The sequence below is a fragment of the Pavona decussata genome, unplaced genomic scaffold (assembly GCF_977016875.1).
Source record: "Pavona decussata unplaced genomic scaffold, jaPavDecu1.1 SCAFFOLD_37, whole genome shotgun sequence".
In the NCBI taxonomy this organism is placed as follows: Eukaryota; Metazoa; Cnidaria; class Anthozoa; order Scleractinia; family Agariciidae; genus Pavona; species Pavona decussata.
The window spans coordinates 1,731,126-1,757,795 of record NW_028145459.1 but is presented as its reverse complement, the minus strand read 5'-3'; the positions used below and the strand labels follow the sequence as shown (position 1 = coordinate 1,757,795).

Below are 26,670 nucleotides of genomic sequence, written 5' to 3'. Positions count from 1 at the left end.
GTCCTTAATTAATTTTATTGGGGATGACAAACATAATTTTGAATCACCTGTATTATGCGATTCCAGTGAGCCGCTCAGGGGTAACGGGTAGATCATTGATGTAAATGTTAAATAATGCCGATCCCTTTGCGTGGGCTTGAAGTCTTAGTACTAGCCTGCAGAACAGGCTTTATTTTCCCGGTTTTTTTTTTTTTTTTTTTTTTTTTTTCGCGTTTTCAGTCGAAACTGAGGCAAGCACGAAGCGAGCGCGGAGTGCGAGTCACGCGCGACGCGAGGGGCGCCCCTCCCGTAGCGCGTGACTCGTGCTTGCCTGCGCTAAAAAAATATCGCCTGTTCTGCAGGCTATCTTAGTGCCTGTTCTGACGCACTGCTTGCGCTCCGAAAGGCAGTTTCTAAATCATTCCAAGGCCGCATCAGAGAGGCCAGTGTTTGTAATTTAGCCAGAAGTTGACTGTCGAAAGTCTTTGGCAAGTAGAACCACGTAGCAGATGTAGGACCATCAGCGTCACTTTTCGTAGAGTGCACTCCGGCCGGCTTCTTCGGGTTCAAAAAACGCCACTTGTAAAAAAAGGTTGTACAAGCGCGCTGTATAAAAATCGGGAGATGAAGCGTTGTATCGCATTAAAATTTATTGCTGAGAGCAGGAAACAAACAAACAAAAATAGTGTAAACAACAACAAACACCAACTACTCATCCCGCGCAAAGGACTCGCCGAGCGTTTTTCGGGAACTGTCATCTTATCTTCGGCAATCTCCGTATTTTAAGACGCGGTTACCCAGTTTGCACATGGTCGCTAGTGATGTTGTTTTGGTGTGGTGGTGAGATGGGCCGAAAGTGGGTCATTTCGTTGGAATTTAGTTCAACAGAACTGCAGTATGTCGCAAGAGGTAAAACAGCTATCTCTAACGCCTTAAGACTGTAACTTTCTTAGATTTTTTGTTTGCGAGAATGCGCCAAAATACCGATTTTTGCAAGCGCGCGATTTGGTATCCCAATATGGAGGGTTCTTCAGCTTCTTCTGCAGCACGGTGCCAAATCTTGTCAAGCTTGAGCACGAAAAACATATTGTGCAACCAGCCTTTTTTGTTGAGCTTTTATTTTAGGTAACTGCTAATAGTTGAAGAAATCTAGAAGTCTAGAAATGCTCTTCTTGCATGAGTTATAAACTTGCGCCTCTGTCGTGACTACAATGCTTTATTCATGGTTTATTAATAGTTCTTCTCTGTTCAGTTCTAAGAAGAGAAAAAGAGTGCGCTCATAGCTATACAGCTCGTATGTCGTAGAATAGGATTTAAGTTGTTTCGATTTGGCTTTTACCCTTTTATTCAACGTACAAATTTTTTAGAGGAATTGGATCTTCAAAAGTGACACTAGATCGAGCGAAGGGGTTGGGGAAGCGCCATACTGCAGAGTATGACAGAGCTAGACGAGATCCCGGGCGTGCAAAGGCATTTGACTGGCATGCATCGCGTGCAGTATAAACTTTGTTTATTTATTTGTTATTTTTTACATGATCTTGAAAGGTAATACCCATGTGCACTGAAGCGTGCAGGTTTCTACACTTCAGAGTAAAACCTTACCTGGAGATACTTAATCCCAGGCCTGTAGGTGTTGGAAATCTTGATATCCAATCTCTATGTTTGCAAATCCTAAAGAAATCTTGATGAAGAGGTTTTCTGTGACATGACGTGACATCACCAAATTCTAGAATTCAAAACCCGGGAGGTCTACAAAATTTTTATCTTCATTCAAGGAAAGATTACCTAAAACAAGATGCCCCTCTAATGGCATTACACGGAATGCTTAATGTAGCCCCAATTATTCCCCATTGTATGTTTCGCAGGTATTTAAAAACTATCTTCCCTTGGCAATTGAAATAATTGTCTGAATGGTTTTATTCAGATATATTGAGTGATACTTATCGTTGTGTTACTAGGAATCATACCAGAAATAACTATGCAATAACGTCATGACCCCGCTGTACTGGTCTGGCCTCCTCTAGCTCTAATCCTTCGCGTTGATCATTCGATCTGTTTTTTAAAGCGGAGTTTCTTTGCTGTGAACTCTCCCAATTTCCACCCTTTCAACTGTAGAGTAATACCTAGAAGTTATTATTTCGATTTACTGCTTCAAAAAGGTTTGTTTTCTCTCTGAAAACGGCAGATCAAAGTCTTAAATTCATACATGGGGCCGCCATTGAACAAAAACAACTTTTCGAAATGATGACTTGCTTTGACGTCACACAGGTAGAGATAAGTGGGTCCCCTCCCTCGTGATATACGCGCCGATAATAGATTTTGATTGGGCTGTTTTGTTCAAGACAATCAGAACAATAAATCCCTTCTGGGAGAGGGTAGAATTTAATCAAGGTTTAATGAATAAATCAAATAATGATTTGACGTCACACAGGAAGGGATGAGTGGGTCCCCTCTCTCGTGATATGTTCCCGAATAACAGATTTTGATTGGGCCGCTTTTGTTGAAGACAATCAGAACAATACATCCCTACCTGGGGAGGACATATTTTAATGCATAAATTAATTTGTCGATTTGTGACTATGACGAAGAAAAAAAAAAGATACCCGACTGAAACCTAGACACGTCATGCCCTGCGGGCATTCCGTGTAAATATGTCTTTTCACAATTTCTTAGCTCGATGTCGTACTTCCTTTTGAAAATAGAACAGTTTCAATTTCCAACTTTTCATCATACGTGACATCAGGAGGACGGCCGTGACAGAGCTGTTCCACATCTTAGAATCGTCAAGTGATTTTCAGCATTCTAATCAATTTAAGTTTGAGGAGCAATATTTATCTAAACATTTGGACATTCACAAAGAAAAACAAACCTCTTTTCTGGCAAAAGTGAACTCTAGATGTTTTTTCTTATTTCCGGCCGACATGTTGGTGCCCCTTAGAGGGACACCAACATGGCGTCTCCATACTAAGCTCTATAAATTTGTGTGGAACATTTTGTCAAATAACTTGAGTACAGATTACCGCACAGACCTGACACTTGGACAGATTCCTTATTTATTTATCATCAATAACATGTCAATTTCTTGACTTCATTCATGGAATGGTTTCGATTTTTTTTCAATGGCGTGACAGTGAAAACCGGCAATAGTAAATAGTATCCAATAGTTCTTCTGCGTTTAAGTTAACCCCCCCCCCCACCCCCTGCCCCAAACACAAACTACATATTATTATACTGTGGAGTAAATATACTTTCATATGGTGCTCTTCTGGAGTATAACTGCAACTAAGGCATGAACTCCCAAATTATAGTGCTAGCAATATTGACTGACAGTGAGAAAACAGTGATTCTTGTCTTCATGAAAACCCATGGTATTGTAACCAGAACATAAAACAAGGTAATTTATCATTCAGAGCAACACACGTACAGAGGGTGTTGGTGTGTGTAGCTCAAATGAGGTGACTATTATTGTGACTTTCACATAGGTAATACAACCCTGGCCTGTACAGTTAGTTGTGTGCTGTGAAAAGATGCAAAGCAACCATGAACCCTACTGCTGAATCAGATGATAGGCCTCTTCCGGTGGGATGGTTATGTCGACAATCCAAATCAAGAAGGAAACATTACTATTTCAATACTGTGACAGGGGAGTCAAGCTGGAAGCATCCTCTTGATATTGACTTGCTATCAACACACGTGAGTGTGAGGCTGAATATTATTATTATTATTATTATTATTATTATTATTATTATTATTATTATTATTATTAATCATAGAAATGTAAGCACCTGTTTTGTTTTTTTATCATATTTGTTTGTTGTTGTACTTCAAAGGTTTACTTAGAGATTTCAGGTTTTCCACACTCTGGGAAGTCTAGAATAAAGATTTCTAAATTACAATTCAATTTGTGTAATCATTAGCAGTGCCTGACCAAAAACCAGCCCAGAATAATTTTGTTGCTCTTGTGTTGAAATAGATATGTTGTGGTTCAAATTTATCCTTGGTTTAAATTTTGTCTTTCTGTTGTTCTTGGGTATGGTAATGTATGATAATGAGTTTAAAAGGAAAAATTGAGTCACAGCATTCATGTGACTTGATGAAAGAGTTGAAATATGTAAAGCGTGATAATCCCAGGGATTACCATTACTAACCTTGAATTACATGATTGTACACTGTAACAACTGCATTATTTTGTATGGAAGATGGGTGCCTTGTATGTTCAAGGGTCTTCACTGTGTCAAGCCTTCCCCTAGACAGTATGCCTTGGCTGGCTATCCCTGCAACCCAGCCATGATCATACACACCTAGTTATCCAGGTACCCATAACAATTAGTTAACTGTTGAGAAGGAGAAGGGAAAGGGTACAAAAAGACTATGGGGAATTGACGGGAAAAAAATGCTGTAAAGAGGCACACACAAAAAACTAATCCATGTGTTTCTATAACTGCCACACTTAAACACTCTAGTACAATGGAATTATCTGGATGCATTTTTTATATGATTACAGAGCAAAGAAAGTACACAGAAAAGAGGAATAGAAGGAGATGGATCAAGCACCAGCTCAAAAAAGAAGAAAAAGAAGTCTAAATCGAAGAAACATAAAATACACAGTCCTGGCAAATCAGATAATAGCCAATTATCCCACCCATATTCAAATGAAAAGACAACCAAAAATAACCAGATGCCTCAGATGCCTACAGGTGCCGTAAACACTAATGGACAACGACAGTTATGTAGTAATTCAAAAGTTCGCCGCATATCTGAATGGGTTGATTCTGTGGATCATTCATATGAGCCCAGTGAACAAGGAACCTGTATCAGTAGCCCCACACATAGCAGTCATGGTGGAAATGTTGACTTTTTCAATTCTGTTGGTGACTTTCTGTTTCCTTCTCCTCAAGAACAAAATAGAACGCTAAGTAGGCCAGTTAAACAGCTCAACAAAAGGAGTGCAGATGACGGCAAATGCAATAACAACGTGACAACGAATTCTAAACATCCTTCTCCACTAAGCCAAAAAGGCTCGCTCTCTGCTAGCAATAATGCATGTGGAGGGAAGCATGCTAAAGAGACAAAAACAAACAGTAGTATGGGAGGTCATGGTAATCTTCATACACCTTTTAGTCCTTTGTCTAATCAACCAACTCAGCTTGGAGAAAACTCTGACAAGAACGATACCGGACTAAAGTTACCCAGTGCTGCGGCATATCAAACACATTCCATGGAGGATATGCAGTTGGACAGTCAGATGTCATTTAACGGTCTTGAAAATAATCATTTTGATAGTCAAGAAAGAGCACAGCTTCATGACGGTAGTGAAATGGCAATGGAGATTGACAACTATGAACAACTTGAAGATCAAATCAGGCTTGAGGTAAGATTGATCTCTACATGTATGGCTGCATGTACTCTAGAATGATTATTCAATGATCTGTGGCTATAATCTTTGGGTGTTAAATATTTATATGGAATTATTTCTGAAGAAATTGCATTTGTCGAACCCCTCGTTGATATACTGTTTGTTATAGGATTTAGATGGAGAGATACTGTAACTTTGCCATGTTGTCGCCTCTTGATTATTGTGCAGTGGAACCTCTCCTTACGACCACCTCGAAATTACAACCACTTTTAGTTTTACTTAGTTTTACAACCCTGTTTATCCGACCACCCCATTGTTGTGATCACATTTTCCTGGCCTGAAGGTGGTCATATTAACGGGATTCCACTGACTTTATTTTTTTGTAAATGTGGTCACACCTGTCGTTCTATTGAGAATTATATCATAATTTTATAAGCATGTCTAGATAATAATTTTTGTAATGTACACTTGCAAAACTGATGGTGAGATTTGAATCTTTTATATTTATATTTATTTTTTAAAACCTGACAGTGCATTTATTAAGCTAAGGTAGGGATATAGAGATTTTAACTAAGATTTCCAACATGTGGAATTTGAACAGTCAGATTAAGAAGAAATACGTTGTAGATAGTGTAGCGGTCTCGCTCAAGTTAGAAATGAAAGTCTCGCTCCCGGGTTGTCACACGCGCAGTCGAGAATACCAAGCCAAATTAGGTTACGATTCTTTCTTTACTGTTCCTTCGTATTCCTATTCTTGTGGCCTCAGGGCACTTATCGCAGCGGTCAACTGAAATGATTACATGAAGAAATTACCTAAATATTCGTTTCTTTTATAGCTAAAGATGATCACAATCCAAGCGCACGTGATATTGAAAAGAACTAAATAAAACAGTCAAGATCTAGTGAAACTAATGGAATAGAAACAACTTACGACCTACATAACAATGTAATCTTAAACATAAGTAAGTTGTCGCTTACCAACGTTCGCGGGTCTTAATTTCTTCGGAGAATTTCGCTCTAACTTGTCTTCTAGATCTTGATCTCAAGGGGTCTTAGTTTGAACTGAAACGCGAGCTATGGGCTATGCCTATCTATAATGCGGTAATCACGGCGGTAACATAAATCAAACCACAAAATATTTCGCGACGTATTTGATTCCAACGGAAGCGGTTACATGGCTCCCCTAAATTAATACCTTAATTTACTCTAACCACTATATCTTATTTGCAAACGGTAACAAAATTAAATTTTCTCACTGTTCATCTTATCTATCATCTTAATGTTCATGGTACTTATTAAGAGTTCTCTGATGGCTCCTCGACGGGGATTCCTGGCGGGGGACGGGGATTCCTGGTCTTCACTGATCTTCTGAAATCAGCAGCACTAGCTTGTGGATTGGTCTTTCCAGCGTTGACAACGGCTGCCTTCTTCTTCCGTCTGGTGTCAGATTTGGATTGCCAACGTCTAGCATCACCTTCCGTACCAATCCATCCTGGTCTGGTTGGGCCTCAATAATACGACACATCTTCCACTGATTTCTTGGAGTATCTTCATCCTTGACTATCACGACGTCATTGACTTGAAGATTTTTCCTTGGTCGGGTCCACTTCTGTCTGGTTTGTAACGAGAGAAGAAATTCTTTCTTCCACCTGGCCCAGAATTTGTTTGTTAAATGTTGAACCCGTCGCCACCATTTTCTTGAATACAGGTCAGCGGATGTGAATTTTCCCGGTGGGGGCAGGACCACCTTCGTTTTCAACGTCAGGAAGTGATTTGGCGTGAGTGGTTCTGCTGTGTCTGATGATGTGGTACCTTCTGCTGTTAGAGGTCGGCTGTTAACTACTGCCTCTGCCTCGCACATGAAAGTCCGTAGAGCTTCGTCGTTCATTTGGTGGCCATTTTTCTCTAGTAGGGCGGAGAGCACACTTCTCACGGTTTTTATTTGGCGCTCCCAAATTCCACCCATGTGACTAGCGGTGGGGACGTTGAGTTTCACCTCGAACCAATCACAGCTTTCTTTTAGCATCTCTTGTTTTACTTGACTTTGGTCCATTTCCGCTAACGCTTCCTTGAGCTCTCTTCGTGCTCCAATGAAATTCGAGCCATTGTCGCTGCGCATCTGACGCACGGGACCGCGCCTACATATGAAACGGCGAAGGGCGTTGATATAGGAGTCTGTTTCCAAGGAGTTGGCAACTTCTAGGTGAATGGCTCTTGTTACTAGGCATGTGAACAATACACCATATCTCTTGAGTTCCTTGCGTCCTTCTCTCACGTACCAGGGTCCGAAATAGTCCACTGCGCAATATGTGAAAGGAGGGGTAGGTGTTAATCTGTCTGCTGGGAGATCTGCCATTTTCTGTTCTTGCACCTTTGCTCTAAGCTTTCTGCAAGTGACGCATTCATGGACCAGCCTGGAGACTACTGAGCCACCGCCTATGATCCAGTAGCCAGAGGAACGAATTTCGTTGAGTGTAATTCCTTTTCCTTGATGTAGAGCCCTTTCATGGTAGTGTCGGGCTAGAAGCTTGCTAACGTGCCCATGTCCAGGCAGAACAATGGGGTGCTTTACATCTTGAGATACGCTAGCTTGCCTTATTCGTCCACCAATTCTTACTAGATTGCTATTATCTAGGAACGGATCCAGACGGGAGAGTGGACTGGCTCCTTTAGGTTTCTGAATCCTGGGTCTTGAATCATCTTTTCTAGGGGTTTCGTAATCTGTAGTTATCTTCCTCAGTTTGCTCATCTCTTCTTTAAAAGCTTCTTTTTGCACGTGTCTTATGATTTCTTGTTCTGCTTCTGTTAACTCATCGACGTCAATCGGATGATACTCGCGCGCTGCAGATCTTGTCTTCACTCCATCCATAGTTGCCTGCTTTCCGCGTGTTCTTTCTAGTAAGATCTTTCGGTACCGCAAGCACAAAGCAACGGCGCGTTTTGCTCTGAACCAGCTTGAAAGGTATTCCAGCCGTTGAAGCAGGGTTGCGTATTGCTCTTTGTTTGTCGTACAAGTTGTAAAGGTGGATGCCTTCCTTACTTCTTTATCGTCAGGCTGCAGGGATTCGGGCACACTCCTCTCTAAATTCTTCCAGCTATCGTGGTGATCCCAAAGGAAAGAAGGTCCTCGTAGCCACCTCGAAGGCTGCAGGAGGTCTTTAGGGCTCAGACCGCGCGAAGCATCGTCAGCTGGGTTGTTCTTTCCGTCAACGTACTTCCATTGTTCGGGGACGGTGCGTTCTCTGATCTGCTGAACTCTGTTTGCAACGAAGGTGTGAAACCGGCGTGCATCATTGTATATGTATGCCTGAACTACTTTGCTATCGGTCCAGAACACTTCTTCGACTTCTTCGTATCTCAGCTCTCTGCTCAGCATCTCGCTAACTCGGACGGATACCAGGGCGGCTGTCAGCTCAAGGCGCGGTATGGTTATCGGCTTCAGAGGGGTAACACGTGCTTTACCCATAACTAGTGAGCAGTTCACTCGGTTTCTTGTGTCCACCAAACGGAGATAAGAACACTGGCCGTATCCTTCTGTGCTAGCATCCGAGAAGTGATGTAGCTCGACTTTCTTGAGGTTGTCCGTTTCCTTTAATTTGAAACATCTTGGGACTTCCATCATCTCTAGAAGGGGGAGTTCATTTCGCCACATTTCCCACTGCATCCGTAGCTCGTCGGGTATGGCGTCATCCCAGCCTATGCTTTCCTTGCATAGCAGCTGCAATATTCTTTTTCCGCGTAGCAGGAATGGGGCCGCGAGACCAAGCGGGTCGTATATCGAGCTTACTGTTGACAGGATGCCACGCCTCGTCAGTGGTTTATCCTTAAGGGTAATACGGAACTTGAAAGCGTCGTTCTCAATGTTCCATTCTACGCCGAGCACACGTTCGGGAGGAAGTAAATCGCGGTTCAAATCAAGTTCCTTGATCTCCTTTGCGCGCGACTCTATGGGTGTGGACTCGACAACTTCTTTACTGTTAGACGTGAACTTGTGGAGTGTAAAGCCTCCTCTCATGCACATCTCAGTGCCGTTCTTGATCAATTCAATGGCTTCTGGTACGGTTGGGACTGACTTAAGCCCATCATCGACATAGAAATTCTCCTTAATAAAGGAAGCTGCTTCTTTTCCAAGCTCATTTTCACCGTCATCAGCGGCAGTTCTTAGGGCTAAATTAGCACAGCCCGGAGAGGATGTAGCACCGAATAGATGTACCGTCATTCTATATTCTGTTGGCTCCTTTGAGGTGTCTCCTTGTTCCCACCAAAGAAAGCGGAGAAGGTCACGATGTTCCTCATTGACGTGTACCTGGTGAAACATGCCCTCGATGTCACAAGCGAATGCCACAGGTTCTTGTCTGAAACGACACAGGACACCAACCAAGGAGTTTGTCAGATCAGGGCCTTGTAGTAGATGGCGATTAAGGGAATGTCCTTGAAAATCTGCTGAACAATCAAAGACTACTCGTAGCTTGTCGGGCTTCTTAGGGTGATACACCCCATGGTGCGGAATGTACCAAACTGTTTCATACTGCTCGGGGGCCTTCTCTGCGTGGCCTTCTTGGAACATCTTCTGCATAAATGACACATAATCTTCCTTGTATTTTGGGTCAGCGGCAAATCGTCGACTTAACTGCTTTAATCGTACTTCAGCGTATTTCTTGTTGCATGGTAAGTGAACGTTTTCATTGCGGAGTGGTAAGGGGATTTCATAGTGCCCATCTTCTGCTTTATGTATACCATTAGAGGTAATGTTCATAAACTTCAAATCTTCCTGAGACATGGCTAAGTTCGCATCTTGAGGCTCAGAAAAGTCCTGCTCGAACATTTTCTTGATTGCTAAAGGTGCCATTATCTCCTTACAGCTTCTCAGAGGGATGAACTTGCCAGTTGAGGTTTCTTCGCTTGCTATTTCTCATGTAGCGACGCGATGGCATCCAGCTGTCATTTCGATTTCATTATCATGATCTCCGTGGTTTCTTTCTCCTACCACTCCCCAGCCCAACGTTGTGCGTATAGCGTATGGGTCGTTTGACCTTCCAGGAACTATGGATCTTGGCTTTAAGGCACGAACGCAATTGTTGCCTATCAGTAGGCCGATGCTCAAGTGCTCTTCATATGTTGGGATCTCTTCAGCAATTTTCTCTAAGTGCTCGTACTTTCGGGCGGTTTCCGGGCGAGGAATTTGTCCACGTTGGCCTGGTATATTCGCTCTTGTGTACGTCTTAGGGAGGGGTATGTCTACTTTGCCGTCAAAGCGTGATACGATGAGACCATCAATTCTTTGTGTGTCAATCTTTTCTATGGCGTGCATGGTGCCCAGCTCTAGCTTAATGAAAGGACCAGTTACTCCAAGCTTGTTTATTACGTCATCGGTGACAAAACAGGTATCACTCTGATCATCTAACACGGCGTAAGCTTTGACTCGACGATCTGGGTCATTCTTGTGGTGAATCCATACGGGGAGAATCATGGAGGTTGTAGTGTTACTGCAGTTTACGCAATTGTTCGTGGCTCTTACGGTTTCCTCGGTGCTTTCTTGTCTCTTTTCTTCAGGTGAAAAACGATGGAGGGCAGTCGCATGTGGCTTCTTACACACCTCGCACTGAGTTTTCTGCTTGCATTGTCGTGCTGTGTGGCCTTGACTTAGACAGGAGAAGCATATTCCTCGCGACATGCAGAGTTCCAATCTTTCTTTGAACGGCTTTTCCGTGAAGTTCTTGCACGCGGCAAGGCCGTGTTTTCCCTTGCACAGCATACACGAACTCGCATCCGGGGGGTGTTTGCACGACGATTCGCTGCCTGTGGTGGTTAGTGAGATGCCATGTTGCTTCTTCCTATCCTTTCTTTCAGGGGTTCGCCTCATCCTATCGGCAGGAAGGTTTCTTTCCTTTTCCAATTCTTTCCTAGTTGAGGTTAGGGCATCGTGCGAGAATACTGGATGATTGGCGTCAAGGGATGCTTCTTGTGTGAAATCGACGAAGTTTGCAAAGGAGTATTCACCACATTTTGCCTCTAGTTTCTTTGCGCTTTCTCTCCACTTATTGCCGTAGAAGATAGGCAAGCGAGCTGCGAGTTCTCGAATCGTTGAGTAGCTCTCGAGTTCCTTTAAGCACTTCACGGATTTCATCGTTTCTTGGGTCATGATAAGAAAGTCGCTGAATTCTTGCAAGTCTGCGCTTGTTATGCATGGCTTCCAGTTCCTCAGTTTATCTCTGTATGCTTCGTAAATTCTAAAGGGGTCTCCGAAGCGTTCTTTCAGTGTTTTTCGCGCTCTTTTGTAAGCATCTTCGGTCCGCAATCCTAGCAAACCACTGATCGTTTTTTGTGCTGCTCCACACGTGTATTCGCCTAAATAGTAAAGCTTGTAGTTGGGGTGAACAACTTGGTCTTCGATCAATGCGTCGAAAGCGTTTTCCCATTTTGGGTACTCTAAGATATTTCCGTCGAAAACTGGAGGCTTGGGAACCGGAACTGTCATTCTTCACAATAATTCGACTTGCGTTTTCTGTATTTCTGCGTTCTCCTCCTGAATACGCCAAATTTGAGAGTTGTAGTGATGCTCCGGTGATTCGACACTTCTCACTGATTGGTTGATATCTCGATGAGCCAAAGGCGTGTTGACGTCACGTTGCGAGAGAAAGTGAGGCGATGTTCCCGCACTTGTATTCGCGGTTTGTTCGTTCACATCTGGTGATTGTTTTGGTGTTCCGACAACAATAGGGTCGTTAACTTCGTTATCTTTCTTTTTAATTTCCTTGCGGGTAGTTTTATCCGCTTGTGGTTGACCAACTGGCTTAGAGTCGGAAATTCTTTGTTTTTCGCTTTGTTTTTGTAACTTATCCGTGGCTTCTTGTAAGACAATGGTGTCGTTTAATTCGGATTCTTGCAGAATCTTCTGAATTGATTCGGCCGCGGAAAGTTCTCCATGCAATTCCTCTCGCTCATGTAAGCGCTCGAGCTCCTTTTCTTGAAGTTTTAATTCGTCTCGCCGCCTTTCAATTTCCTGTCGCCTTTTAAGTGTGTCTAATTTTGCTTTAATTTTCGCGGTTTCGATTGCGGCTCGCTTTGAGGAGGTCGTTGAGGACGTTCGAATGGACGATGCTGATTTTCTGGAGCGTAGCTTTGAGTTTTGCGAAACTAGCTCAACTCTTTCTATTTCTTGGTCTTTTATTCTTACTTTGATGTCTGCTAAACATTCTAACGCCGCATTGTTTACGTCGAGGAATTCGTCATGTATCTCTTGTTCCGTTTCCGGAAGTTCTAATCTGATCAAAAGATCAGTCACGTTTTCGTGTGCGGCTTGAAAGGTTTTTAGGTCAGCTTCTAAACCGTCCTTGCAAGCATTCAGTTTTACAAGGTCCGCTGGTTCTCTTAAGGATGCATAAATGGCGTTCGTACGCGATCGGAGGTCTTTCATTGATCTTTGTCGTTTCTTTGTACCGATTTCCAAGTCGAGTTCTAGACCCTTTTCGGTGCGGTTTCTACTCCGACGCTCCCGACATTCTTCGAATTCTTCATTAGTAACGTGGCTATTTTCTTTGAGGCTTTCGTCGCCACCACGTGCTCCTTCAGAAGTACGAACTTCTTTGGTATTTTCTACTTTATCAGTATCCATTCTCTAATTTCAGTTCATAATCCTCTTAGACTTGAGTTCTTAGAGTTCGTTAACCCTCGTTGTTGACTGTAGCGGTCTCGCTCAAGTTAGAAATGAAAGTCTCGCTCCCGGGTTGTCACACGCGCAGTCGAGAATACCAAGCCAAATTAGGTTACGATTCTTTCTTTACTGTTCCTTCGTATTCCTATTCTTGTGGCCTCAGGGCACTTATCGAAGCGGTCAACTGAAATGATTACATGAAGAAATTACCTAAATATTCGTTTCTTTTATAGCTAAAGATGATCACAATCCAAGCGCACGTGATATTGAAAAGAACTAAATAAAACAGTCAAGATCTAGTGAAACTAATGGAATAGAAACAACTTACGACCTACATAACAATGTAATCTTAAACATAAGTAAGTTGTCGCTTACCAACGTTCGCGGGTCTTAATTTCTTCGGAGAATTTCGCTCTAACTTGTCTTCTAGATCTTGATCTCAAGGGGTCTTAGTTTGAACTGAAACGCGAGCTATGGGCTATGCCTATCTATAATGCGGTAATCACGGCGGTAACATAAATCAAACCACAAAATATTTCGCGACGTATTTGATTCCAACGGAAGCGGTTACAGATAGTCAAACAGAAAAATGATGTGAACAGACGTCCGCCTGCAAGTTTGTTTGTTTCCAGCTTGTCACTGTAAGGGTGTTTTTTTGTTGACTTGCTAATTAAAGTGAAATGTACATTAATTAATGCATTTATTATTGTCTTTTGCAATCTTTCCTTTTTTTCTGTAGCTCCAAGGAATAAGATCAGAATTTGTCCTTGATCCGTCAAAGGTATGTACATGTAGAAGTGAAGGCAAGTATTGTGTGTATTAATGACAGCCAGAACCACTTGGTGCATTTGAAAACAATTAACTATTTTGACTACGATCATTTTAATTTGTGTTATTTTTTAAATAGGCTGCAAGGGACTTTGACAAGCCTTCAACAGTTTCATATACAGTAAGTACAGAGTAATGTACGTTGAATTTACGGCCTTCAAGCCACTGTAATCAACACTCCAAGTACAACTTCAAAATTCACCTTTAGTACTTTACAATTCACGGGAAACAAATATTAACAAAAATACAGAATTAACCCTTTTGCTGTGGGCCATTTGTTCATCCCTGTGTGGACCAGACTCGTCAACCATAATCTTCATCACTTGCTGTCGAATTCATGGCCAAAAATGTCTTCCTCATTGGCAGAATCATTCCACACTCTCTCTAGAACATCGTTAGCCGTGTATCCACTCATTGCTTGTAAGTTTCAAGTGAAAAAAGGACAAAGTAATCACAATTCACCCAAAAAACACAGGGGGAAAATCCAAGATGGTGGACAATTTGCACTTTGACAAGAAAAACAAATCTTATAGCTTTTTTGGTCATGCATCTGTCACCAAATGTACAAGTCTTTACCAGGCCATGATAAGTTTAATTATACATGCAGTTTGATTGTTTTTACTATCTATTCATACAAGCACTGTAACTTACTGTAGGACGTACTGAGTACGTCCTCATAGCAGATGAGTAATCTGATACAGGACGTACTCGGTACGTCTCTGTAGCAGTGAAAGGGTTTATAAACACAAACTTATTACAAACTTAACAAAAACTGAATGCACAACAAATCAAATAAGAAACAAGCAAAAGTTCACAAGGAAAAATATTAAGTACTCACAAGATCTGTATGGCAAGTCCGGGATCACAACAACTGATTTATAAATTCGAAATACACAACTTACTGGTAATTCTGATTTGAAATGAAAAAGTATAGATTAGGCCTGATGAACTTATGAAATTGAAAATAAACAATTATGTAACACAACACCAAGAAAACAACTTGCACAAAAAATATGAATTTATATTTAAACTAAGTTACAAAAAACTAAACTGAACGCGATGACAAATATTTCAGACTGACTGCACAACAATAAATGAACAGAAAAGATCAAATTCCAGTGGCTACAAATACAAAATATGATACTCAGTGCCCAATTTACTAACCTTACAATAAATATGACATGTTATTTAAAAATGTTATTGAATTAATTTATTTTAAAAATTTACATCTTAAGAGTCAGACACATTATAAACTGAAGTGCTTAACATAATTGATTCCTTTTTGTCTTCTATATGTGTGTTCTTACAGGATACCCTGTATGTTGTTTTGGATACAAATGTTTTATTGTCACATCTTAAGCTCATATCTGAGTTAAAAGACTTTCCTATTGAAGGTGAGTGCAGGTCGTATTGAACCTCGTTTGACTCAGCTCCTACAGTCATACATACACCCTATATTTGATAAGTAGGTCAGTAGCGGCAACTGACGAGCTGATATGGACCTTCAACTAATTAGACCCTAAATGACTACTAACTATGTTATTTACAATTATATTGGTCTCATTTGTTTATCCATGCAATTGTGACACACTTAGTGTCACCTTTTTCCCTGTTTTCCCGTGGAGGGTCACATTTGATGTCAGTCGAAGAGGTTAATTGTTTCATGTTTGGTTGCGTCACAGTTATCGGGTTTCATCCCCTTACCTTATGTTTTACTATTTGTGTAAATCCTTAGAACTGTGTTTTCTTGGCTTTGTAAACCTGCCCTCCCTCCCAGGGGATAAAGAGATGTTCACATTCTTTGTAATGTCAAATGTTTTAGGGGTAGCCAGACCTGTACTTGTTGTCCCCTGGATTGTGATTCAAGAACTTGACTCCTTAAAGGTACCTTAACTTAATTCAGATGATTAATTTTGTTATTGACAAACATGCTGTAGATATATTGTATACCTTATTTAGACTTGAATGATTTGAACCTTAGGCCCCTAGTGGGAATCGCTAATGTATCGAGTTACAAATATAAATTAAACCAACTGAAAGAAAAAGTAATTGCTGTGTTTGACCGCACAAAATGTACAAAAGCAAATAAATTCTAACATTGCTTTACATCTGTTGACCCTCACCATTACAGGGGGCAAAAAACTGTAAGTTTTTGAAGCGGAATAATTTGTGAATATGAGGAATAGTGGCATTGACATGTAACGTAAATTGTAGGACCTCATTAAATTTTTGTCATCTTTAGAGTGATTCATGGAAAATAAAGAAAGGGAAGCTTGTAACCAATCAACAACAGGTTTGTGCACAATTTATTTTCTATATATTTCTTTAATTTACAGCTCTACTTTATCTCAGGATGCTAGAGGAGGTTAAAAGGTTGATAGTAACTGGACTGTGGAGTGGTGCTATAGTGTAATGTGTTATAATCATTGGTAATAAATTTTCATGTGTCAAGCTGAACTGTTGAAAAGTCTTTTCAATTGTTTCTTTCTAATATTAGATAAATTTGATCAATGTATTTTTTGTATTATGATTTTTTTCTCAGTTTGTATTTTGTTCAAGCTTTGTTGTTTTTTAGTCTCAGAATGGCAAGTTTGGTGTTGATACTCTTGCAAGGCAGGCAGTAAGGTTTCTTCATACCTGTTTTGAGAACAATCATCCACGACTCAGAGGACAAACAGTGGCAGAGGTCAGGGCCTTTATCAAAATTTAAATATTTTAAGCAAATCTTGCTGACAAAATTTTTGTCAGATTTTTCTATGTCAGTAGTTCTTTTTTCCCTTGATTACAATGTGTCAGCCTGGAATTCCCTTGGCTTGTAACTCAAGGCTTAGTGTTGGAAATAATTTTTGTTGCTTAGCAGGTTGTGACAGTGTGTCCTTTCAATGATATTGAAGGGCTGGGTGAAGAAAGAGCCCGTGTGCATTTTTAGGCCGAATTTTAAATTTTACCCAATTTGAACAAACGTTTTTTTGCACTTAACATGAATTGGTTGGTTGAGGTGATTTCACTAGCAGAAATGGTTAAATTGTAGTACAGATTCTGGCCTGTCTTGAAGGATGACCCACAGACAAATTATCATGAAGTGTTTCATTTTGTTGGTTCAGGCACAAGAGATGATGGAGAGCTGTTCAATAGAGAATCCAACTAACGACGACAAAATACTTCAGTGCTGTCTCTTATTCCAGAGGAAAGGTGAGTATTTTATTATCCAAAGGTGCAAACACAGTCACAAATCAGACAATATTCGTCCAAAATTAGTCCAGGTCGAACAAAATTCCAGCTTTGTTTGGATATCACCTCAAGACACTGTTTTAATTATCAGTACCACTTGTTTCATAACTGACTGGTTGAATAATTTTTTTTAGCTGATTATGGACATGCAGTGCTGTTTTCAAATGATCAAAACTTGTGCAGCAAAGCAATTATCAATGGACTGAAAGCTTTTAATCACAAGGTGGGTACAGTGCAGTCTGGGCCACATACTGTATGATCTTCACACCTGGGCCCAGTTGTTCAAAGGCTGGATTAACGCAAACTTTGACTCGAGTTTAATTGCTAATTAACAAAGATTCTTCCAAAAGATTTGTGGCCCTCAGTTTTTACTTCGACTTTTCTTTATCTAGCTCGGAATTAACCTTTAAAACCATTTTTAACGAGGGAGATGAAAGCCTCGATTAACTTCTAATCGTGGATTAGTGTTATTTGGCTTTCGAACAACCGGGCCCTGCAGTAGTCATGTTGCTTTGTGAGTAAAATGAAGCTTCAACATTCAAGATTACCCATGACATCAAGTTCTACCAAGGGTATTCAGCTGAAACAGTTGTTATGGGTTGTGCTTTTGATGACAAATATTATTCTGACTACTCTGTATGTATAGTTAAAGTAAATTCATTTGTAAAGAAGTCAAAATTTATGAAACGCTGAAATGTCAGCACTGGAATCTCTTTACTGTGATCAAATAATTCATTTTCATGTAGCACCACAGCTTCCATTGAAAAGAAGGCCAAAACAGTTCTTTCTGTACCTTGTCAAGGGCAAAACATTCCTATATTATTGTAATAATACTTGTTATACTTGAACTTCTTTTCTTTGTTTTAGAGTCTGATTGGCGGATTGAAAGAACTTTTTCAGAGCAGTGCTATTGTATTAAAACAAGATTATTTTCAAGGTGATGATGATTTTGATTTGATGTTGTATTATAAGGGACAGTTTAATTTCTGTGAAATAAGTAATATTTTACCTTAAAAGGACCATGGAAATTAGTTCATATGATCAATTGATTTTTAATGTATTTTAGATTATTATAAAGAACTTAAACTCCAAGAAACACTTGCTGAAAAAAGAGCCAAGGTAGAGTGTACTCTTGTTTTTTTGTACATTTTATAGTTTAAACAACTTTCTGTTGCTCCAAACTCTTTTTGAAAATCAGCGTTAGCAACCTATACTCTGATAAAAAGAAAAGGTAGAAAAAAATCTGGAAGGAACTTTTTTTTCAAGCTGCAAAAAAATCATGTAGTTAGATTCCCAAAAAGGGGTCAATCGGGTGATGAAGTTTTGCACAAAACTTATCAATTACACCAAGAATCCTGCCTCCACACTGGCTTTCTCATTCTATTTTGAAATGTCTAAAATTGAAACTAAATCATTCCACAAGATTCTTATCAGTCTCTGACTATCGTAACAACTGCTTGTTTAAAAAACAAATGTTTGGTGTATCAACAGAGTTGATGCGTTGGCCCTTCGTCAGAGCAAATCCATTCACTCTGAAGAAGGGCTAGCACTTAAGACATCACAACTTGAATCTCTTTATGATGACCAATTTACCTTTTGTTGATAAACCAAATATTCGTTTCTACTACCCACTGATGCAGCAACACAGTTTCTTTAGAATTTAACCTTCTTACCCGTTTGCTAGTTTAAAAGCTTTCTTACTGAGTGATGTTGAGTGCAGTTGTTTGTTGTCCTTTGTTGAAACTAGGCTGATGACATCATCTGTGAGCTGCAGTGTATTATGAGGGAAGGACTGGCTGTTGTCATGGAAACAGAAATGAGAGCTGCGTATGACGAGTTATGGTAAGATGCTTGAATATTGTTATGGTAATATTTATGAAGAATAATAAATTCATACCATTTATTTCATGTTAATAATACTGTGGCGATATCAGTATGTTATTGTAATTGGCAGTCCCGTAATAATTACAGCACATTACGTCACTACTTGGTTAATATGTATGAAATTTGTCATCAAAATGTCACATTTTGAAAATGGAAATGTTTGTCTCAATAAGATAAACAAGAACCACTGAGGTATTCACTGAAAGTAGTGAGAATGTGAAAACAAAGAAGACCAAAAATGGCCACATGGCTTCTATGGAACTGTATACAGGCATTTATTCCCAGTTGTGCTTTTTTCATGACAAATTAGTCAATAAGCATGTGATGTAACTACAACTGTAGTCATGTAACTTTTTTGAGCTGTCATTGATTGGATTATTTCTAGGGACAAGATTGTGTTTATAAAACCACCGTGGACTTTGGCCGACCTTCTTCAGTTGTTTGACAAGTAAGTTATTATGTAAATTGAATGTAAAAGTGCAGTGAGCTCATGCTTACAAACATTTGGAGTGGGTATGGGGTTAGTATGTGCATAGAAACATCTGCAGACTTAGTAAACTTAGATTCTGATTCGTGAAGATTAAAACTGTGATATACAGCTAATCCAATTAACATTGTCAGAAAGGCTAAATGCTAAGATCACAAGGTCATGTGGGTAAGTTATTAATAAATTTATCAACTCGGTTAGGGCTTATCCCTACAGAAAATAAAGGCAAATTTGTATGGTATTTTGACCCATCCTATGGCACTGATAACCGTGAAATTACCTGTAGCCAAATTACAAAAGATTTGCAGCTACCCATACTAGCTTTTGGTATTCTTGCATAAGCTTGAGGCTTTTAAAAATCCTACAACGTTATTTGAAATAGCTAGTTGAAAACTTAACGATAAATTATGGTCACTGTTTACTCTTTTCTCAGTCCAGATTAGTTCACAGATTTTCTGCCTTCCATCTTTGAGAACGGTTCATTTATCATTGTTTGCCTGTCAGTCTTTAGAAAGAAATTGAAAAATTAGTTTAGCCACAAGCACTATACCACTGTTTTCAGGCACTGGATAGCTGTCTTTGGCCAGGTGTTACAAAGGAGTATTAAATCCACTGTAGATGGACTGCGCAAACACTTCAGTGGGTCAGGAGGTGAGAAAGTGTGTACCTATATGGAATTTGATTCAATACAGTGGAAGCCCCTCTATGGACACCCGCTTAATATAGATACCTGGATATCATGGACACTTTGGCATGACCCCTTGGTGTCCGTATTAACCGGGTTTTACTGTAATTTGCCCTCATGTCCAGCCAAAAGACAAGTTTCTGGATTTGAAGTGAATCCAAATTGTTTTAATGTTAAATTCATTTTGCTGTTTACATACAAGATGGCAAATCCAGGGTTAGAATGGTACTAGTTTGATTGCATGTTCGCATCTTGAATTAAAATTGGAAACTTTTTTGTCTAAATGCTTAAAGTTTAGAAAACGTTTCAGTGCAAAAGGTTTGTCCAATGGATCTTGATATTATTTTTTTTCTTTATGCATGACTGTTTCCATGTTCATCAGGTTTCTGTATAATTGTAGTAATGCTTCCAGAAACCTTATAGCTTACACTTAGTTTGCATTTGTGGCATGCCTATTGTTTTGGCTATACAATTAAGATTTTTTTGATAACTGCTGTCATAAAGAATAGGGACCGTGATCCGTTCAACAGAATCACCAATGACAGTGGCCATTTATTGTTTGCTTGCTTTCACCTAAACGTAATAGAATGCTTAGAGATAGGGGCCATGATTTCATACTCCCTAGAGTGAAAACTGTTTTTTTGTGTGCGTGTATGTGAATGGATGCCTTTTTAGATTTTTTTCTTGATGTTTTTTAACTTAATTTGTAATCTGTAATTTGCTTGGTTCCTCATTGATTGTAAGTTCTACCTTGATTGTAAAGCAACACGTACTGTATGTTGTGTCTTATTTTTTAATAAAGATTAAAGAAGATTATTTAATAAGAATGCACTTTGTTTAGGCTCTCCTGGTTGTCTTGCTATGGCTTCCACAATACTGGGTCAGGCACACACGTTGTTTGCCGCTATTGCGGTGCGATCAAGGTAAACTACAAGCACAATTTGCTGCAGGTTAATTAGTCACATACACTGTACACATATGTTTATTCAAGATGTTCATTTTTGTCCAAAAAAAAATTTTAAAAGAAAGAAGATCTTGAAAAGGAAAAACAATATTAAGTCGTTAACCCTAAAACATTTTCCAAAAATGACAACCAAAATATGAAGAAACAACAGTGCTGAATCATGTTTCGATGGGTTTGGCTAATTTAAGAATAATTTTAACTACTGTGATACAGTGTGTTCCCCAGTCAACAAACGGAAGTGTGTTTCTTGTCAAACGTTTTGAGCAATAATAATAATAATAATAATAATAATAATAATAATAATAATAATAATAATAATAATAATAATAATATAACAATAATGAAGATGCATTTTTGTTTGCCTGTTTAAACGTTTTTGCTCAGCCGTTCCAAAAATTTCCTCGCCTAATTGAACGACAATGAAAAGGGTTTTAACACCTTCCAAGTGCAGTCATTTGCCGTTCATTATCCATTTATTTTTGCCAGTTCAAACGGATGAGCGTTAGTGTACGTTCCTGGGGAAGGTCACATTAATTTTTGTTTGATGGCAACATGTTGATCCATCTGACTTTGGCCTCTTATTAGTTTATCAGCAAGTTTTTCCTTACCTATTTTTTACTGTTGTACTGTAGTTACAATGGAGCTATAACCAAGTGTGTGACAGCCATTATAGTCTTACAAAGAAAGTGTAAAGAATATCAACAGGAAGGAGAGCAAGGACAAACCTCATCAGGATCCCAGCATACACCTGTGATGGGTCCTCCTGCTAAAGTCCGAGCTATCAGGGGGCCTGGTACTAGAGACTCTTCACGGTCCTCGTCCAATGAAACTGAGCAAGAGGTTGGGGTTTTTGTTTTTAACTTGTCGATAAGCAATTTCAAATGCAGGGTAGGTGCCTATTGTGAGCAATGCAGGCGATAAGCAAGTGAATGTGGGCAAAATACAAATAATAAAGGGGTAAACATGGCAATCCGTCACACTAACATTTGTATCCCTCAGTGGAGAATAAAGAACACCAAGAGAACTTACCTGAATGAGGGACCTTCAAGGAACTAAGAGGCGGGTGGGAGGGGACTACTCAAAGTAAACCACGAGGGCACGGCTACATGGCGATGACTCAAATGGGCATGCGCAAGGCAATCACTTGCTGGCCTACAGAAAACCTCCCAGTTAACTATGATTATTGATAATCTCATAAAAAAAACAGTGTTCGCCAACTGCATGCTTTACAGAGTAGTCTCTCTTTAATGGGTTTTGTTGGCCAGGAGACCTTTGTAGAGGAGTGGCTGTTGTGAAACGGATTTAAACGTTCTGTTGAAATAAATAGGTTGGAATCAAGGGACAACAAACATTACCTTTCTGAACAGGTGGTTATCGAATATTGCAGTCTGCTATTTTCAAAATATGTTTCCGAGTCATCACTTCTTTTACGTTGAGCGTTGCTTCACAAGAGAATTGGAAATCGTTATCTTGAAATTTGTTGAACTAGTTTAAGTTGAAATGGGTTAGGTCAGTGCTGAACTTTGGCAGTAGTAATGTTGAACTAGTTAGTAGTTTTAGTGTTGAATCGGTTGGTTGTTGCGGCTTTGTATTTTTCCACATTTGCAGAATTCTTCAGGGAAGAACGAGGAAGGCTCAGAAGTGGGTTCTAGTGTGTATGAGATTAACACAGCTCAGGCCGGCAATCCTCATGCTTTAGTATTGTCAACATTTGAGACAATATGGAATGCTGTCAACCAATTCAGGTGAGACAAAATATACTCCCTAAGTGAAGTAGTATACAGTTGCATATGGAGGCACTTTGCTGATTGGTTACTGGTCAGGGCAGTTTCACTTTTGATTGTTAGCAATAGAGTGGTTGTTATGTTTACATGCAGTAGACGAAAGTTGTACAAAATAAAATTGTTGCAGGTGCCACACCACACATGAATATAATACTCTAATGAACCTATCCAATGGAGTCTTTCAGGAGCATTGAGCTAACTTATGCATAGGGTTGGCGACGTTCATCGTTTGTAGCCTCTCACATTATTGGACGAGAGAACACAAGAAGAAACAACAAAACAATATGCTTAGACATAAAAACAATTGAGCTGCAGCAGGTTATCAGGGTCCAGTGAAAATAGAGCGTACAACAGGTACAACCCTACTGGAACAGACAGTTGTTGACCCGGTACAGGCGATTTATTTTCCACTTGGCATTATTTTATACGTGCTTGCTGAATGGAACATCAAGTTGCTTTCAAGCTTTGTAAAACCAAAGGGAGATTTTAGTGCTTCTTTTTAGCTAAGCTGTGTTTAAAGGGTTGTTCTACATAATAGTGTAGGCTGAAAAAACGAGAGCAGGAAATTTGAATAAAGGCTGGACGCAAATTTGTTGAAATTGTATTGAAATGGACATAACGTTTTACAAAGCTGCATAAATGAACTCATGTGCACTGACAAAACAGTTTTCAGAGGGTGGTGTGTGAACACTGTCACACCAGTATTGTTAATGGTTATCATTGCAGTGCCCAGATCTTCAGCGGTGTAGGATTTCCTCATCCCGTGCCTGATTTCCTTGGAGACCTCCCCAAGCCCACAAGAGAGGAAGCCATTCAGTTCTTGGGCCGACTGTGTTCATGTTTGGCACTTGTGGTCACCGCAATTCAGAGGTATCCAGTGTAAAATATTTTTTCCCCATATTCACTGCTGTGTTTTACAGTTGGACGGTTTTCATGCGAACACGAGACGAACCGAGCCCATTTCTGCTGGTATTAGTACGAGGAGGCCTCCATAGTCTGTTGGAATAAATACAATGAAGTTTCCTCTATGTTGCAAAATCTGAACTGTCACCTACTCTTGAAAATTTCCTGTAAGATTTAAGTGCATTTTACTTCATGCTTTGTCTGACAAGGTTGTTTCTCTCAGCAATAAATCTACTCATTCCTATTACTTTATACCTAACAATGGTTGGATTTGTTTTCAGTGTTTGTTCATTGTTGTTGTTGTTGTTGTTGTTGTAGTTGTTACTGTTCTCGCCTTGTTTGTTTTCTTTCTCATGTGCGTATTCTTTCTTCTCGCTAAATTTCTTCTGTTTTATTTTGTTTTAAAGCGTCCTTCAGGAGCACAAGGGAATTGAGACGGGAAATCTCCAGTTGTTTGAAATGCTCTTACAAGCAATAATGCAGTTTTTTCAACAGGTGAGAAATGCGACAGTGAACGTCAATGTCACCTCAAACGGCCCTTGTGAGGACTACATCACCCGGATGACCATATTTTACGTTCTTATATTCAGCTTCATGTTCAACATCCGGGAACTCGAGAGTATGTCGCATGTTTGGAACAATATTTGGCCACGTGGCCCAAAGAGTCACGTGACAAATTAGCCGCGAGGAAATTTATTCATTTTTTCTGAGGACGTCCTTGCGATAAGAGCGAAAGTTAAGAACGTTTTTAATTTTAATTTGCTGGTCTCTGCAGAAGTGAACCGTCACAGGCCAAACTAAATACAGTTCTCTTGAAATCAAAGTTTAGTGGAAGGTGAAGATTTTTATGGAGGAATAACAGGTGGTTATGGTATTTCTACTTTTTGACACGAAGCTAGTGATTTGGTTTCTTTTTAGATTTTGTCTACGAACACAAACGTGACAGTGGTTGATTTGGTGAGATTCGCAAGAGACTCAAACGCCAGGTATGTTTGCAGTTTGGGCGACAGGTAATCTGCTTTTCACTTACTTGTGGGATAATGAAAAAGAGCCCCTCACAATTGGCGAATATGGGAACGTTTTGTGTTTTTATGACAGTCAGTATGTTTTAAAGGATTTGCCATTTTCTGCCAGGCCTTTAGCTGAGCTCGCTTTTCTCAATAAGCGCGTAGGGCTGGGAAAGAGGAAAGTTTAGCTTATTAGTAGTTTTGCCTTAATAGAGTTCAACGTAGAAAGAACGCACTCCTAATACTGATTGGAGTCGAGTTTGTATGGGACAATCAACTAATCAATTGATCTTACGACGCACATCTGGCATCCCCCGCAGATTTTGCAGGGGCAGATGACATCATCACCAACTTGGCAAAGGAGAGAGAGCCTGGGATCGAGATCATCGAACGCACTCCCCAATCTTTGATAATAACTAGTATTTTTATTATTATATTTATTATTAGTATTTGGTTCCTATTTTTTCCTCAGGATGGGGCTTATTCAGGGGTGCTCACAGCTGGACCGTGCATTGGCCACCCTTCAGCAATGCTCCACTTGGGTGGCAGCATCCACTGAGCAGTAGTTAGCTTCAAGCATCGTCGCAAGAAAAAGAAAGCTTTGGCGTTTGCGTCAAGACAAAACCAGACGACTTCAAGAGAAGGGCTGTGGATCGTTCCTGGTCACTTTAATGATCCAGTCGTCTGGAATGCTGCCGTTCTACCACTGGCATATGAACTGTGTCGTTTGTGAACCCAGCGTTTTACCGATACCCTGTCAAGCAGACAGAACTGGGGAATAGAGCGCCATTTTTGAGCTTCATATCCTGTCTACATGGGAAGAAAAAGATTAGAGAATTTAAATGGTTTACAGCCGCTTTGCTGAAAATCAAGGAAATGTGCTATTTTCACGAAACGACTTGCTCACTTAGAGATGATTATATAATGATTTCTTAACTTCTGGAACAATTTTGTTATTTCCCTGGGTGTTAAAATAGAGTGAGTCTTCTGGGCACATGCACTGTTAATACTTAGTTTTCTGTTATTCATGTTTAGTCACTCGTCATGTTTCGCCATTCATATTTTTTATAGTGAATATAACGAAACATTATACAGCAATGTTTTTCTTTTTCTCCTTTTATGTGCAGGCAAGGTCCTGTTTGAGTTTTATTTAAATTTGTGGAAACTGTATTTATTTATTTAGTCGCCGGATTTCGTGTCATTTCTTGAGTGGTAGATATATGTTTTCAAGATTCGAACAGCTTCGGTCAAATAATTTCGTTTCGTTAGTGTAAAATTTTAAACCATGTGGTTAGTATTTGTCTTTTGTACAAAGCCAAAAAAAAAAAAAAAAGAAAGAAAGAAAGAAAAAACAACAACAACAAAATACGAAATTAAAGGCATCAACGTTTATGGTCATTTTGCAGCTCAAAGATGCGAGATTTAGGCTAAGTTCGTTTTGAGATAATCATTGCATAAGTGGAAAATTATATTTTTGTACAAAAATTCGTATTGATCGCAACACCCTTAATACAATGTCTTAATGTTCACGTTCGTTCCTCATTACGATTTATATCTATATTGAAAGTACAAGAAAAGAGTATATTGAAATAGAAATATATTGATTACAAAATAAGTTGGCTATTAAAACCCTCTTATTTGGTGTGCATTTTGAGCTGAATTTCCTCAGTTATGATAGTCGACAACGTACACCAGAGCTGCCCCGCCTTTGAAAATGCTGACAAGACTTTTGATGACAAGAAATGCCCAGGGTTGTAGCTAAGAAATTTGTCTGCCGGTTAGCTGAGAAATTGAGCCGGCTAAAGAACGTGCGAAGTGCCTTCTGCCGTCGGCGTAGCCGACAGAGGGGTAGGTATGGGAGGGGGTCGCCCCCTCCTATTAGGGGGGTCTGGGGGGCCTCCCCAGGAA

The 26,670-nt window shown here is 39.8% G+C and overlaps 1 protein-coding gene across 1 annotated transcript; it reads left to right on the top strand.

Moving 5' to 3' along the window:
* Nucleotides 1-778: 778 nt before the first annotated feature.
* On the top strand, nucleotides 779-26,410 carry LOC146483952 (transcriptional protein SWT1-like). Its single transcript, XM_085105297.1, has 23 exons — nucleotides 779-888; nucleotides 3,462-3,672; nucleotides 4,484-5,350; nucleotides 13,729-13,770; nucleotides 13,897-13,938; nucleotides 15,127-15,211; nucleotides 15,640-15,701; nucleotides 16,060-16,110; nucleotides 16,393-16,503; nucleotides 16,922-17,009; nucleotides 17,183-17,271; nucleotides 17,916-17,985; nucleotides 18,115-18,167; nucleotides 18,796-18,890; nucleotides 19,318-19,380; nucleotides 19,982-20,070; nucleotides 20,946-21,027; nucleotides 21,701-21,908; nucleotides 22,677-22,813; nucleotides 23,579-23,722; nucleotides 24,163-24,250; nucleotides 24,674-24,741; nucleotides 25,235-26,410. The coding sequence occupies exons 2-23, from the start codon at nucleotides 3,520-3,522 to the stop codon at nucleotides 25,326-25,328; spliced, it is 2,781 nt and encodes a 926-aa protein (XP_084961423.1). The 5' UTR covers nucleotides 779-888; nucleotides 3,462-3,519; the 3' UTR covers nucleotides 25,329-26,410.
* The last annotated feature ends 260 nt before the right edge of the window (nucleotides 26,411-26,670 follow it).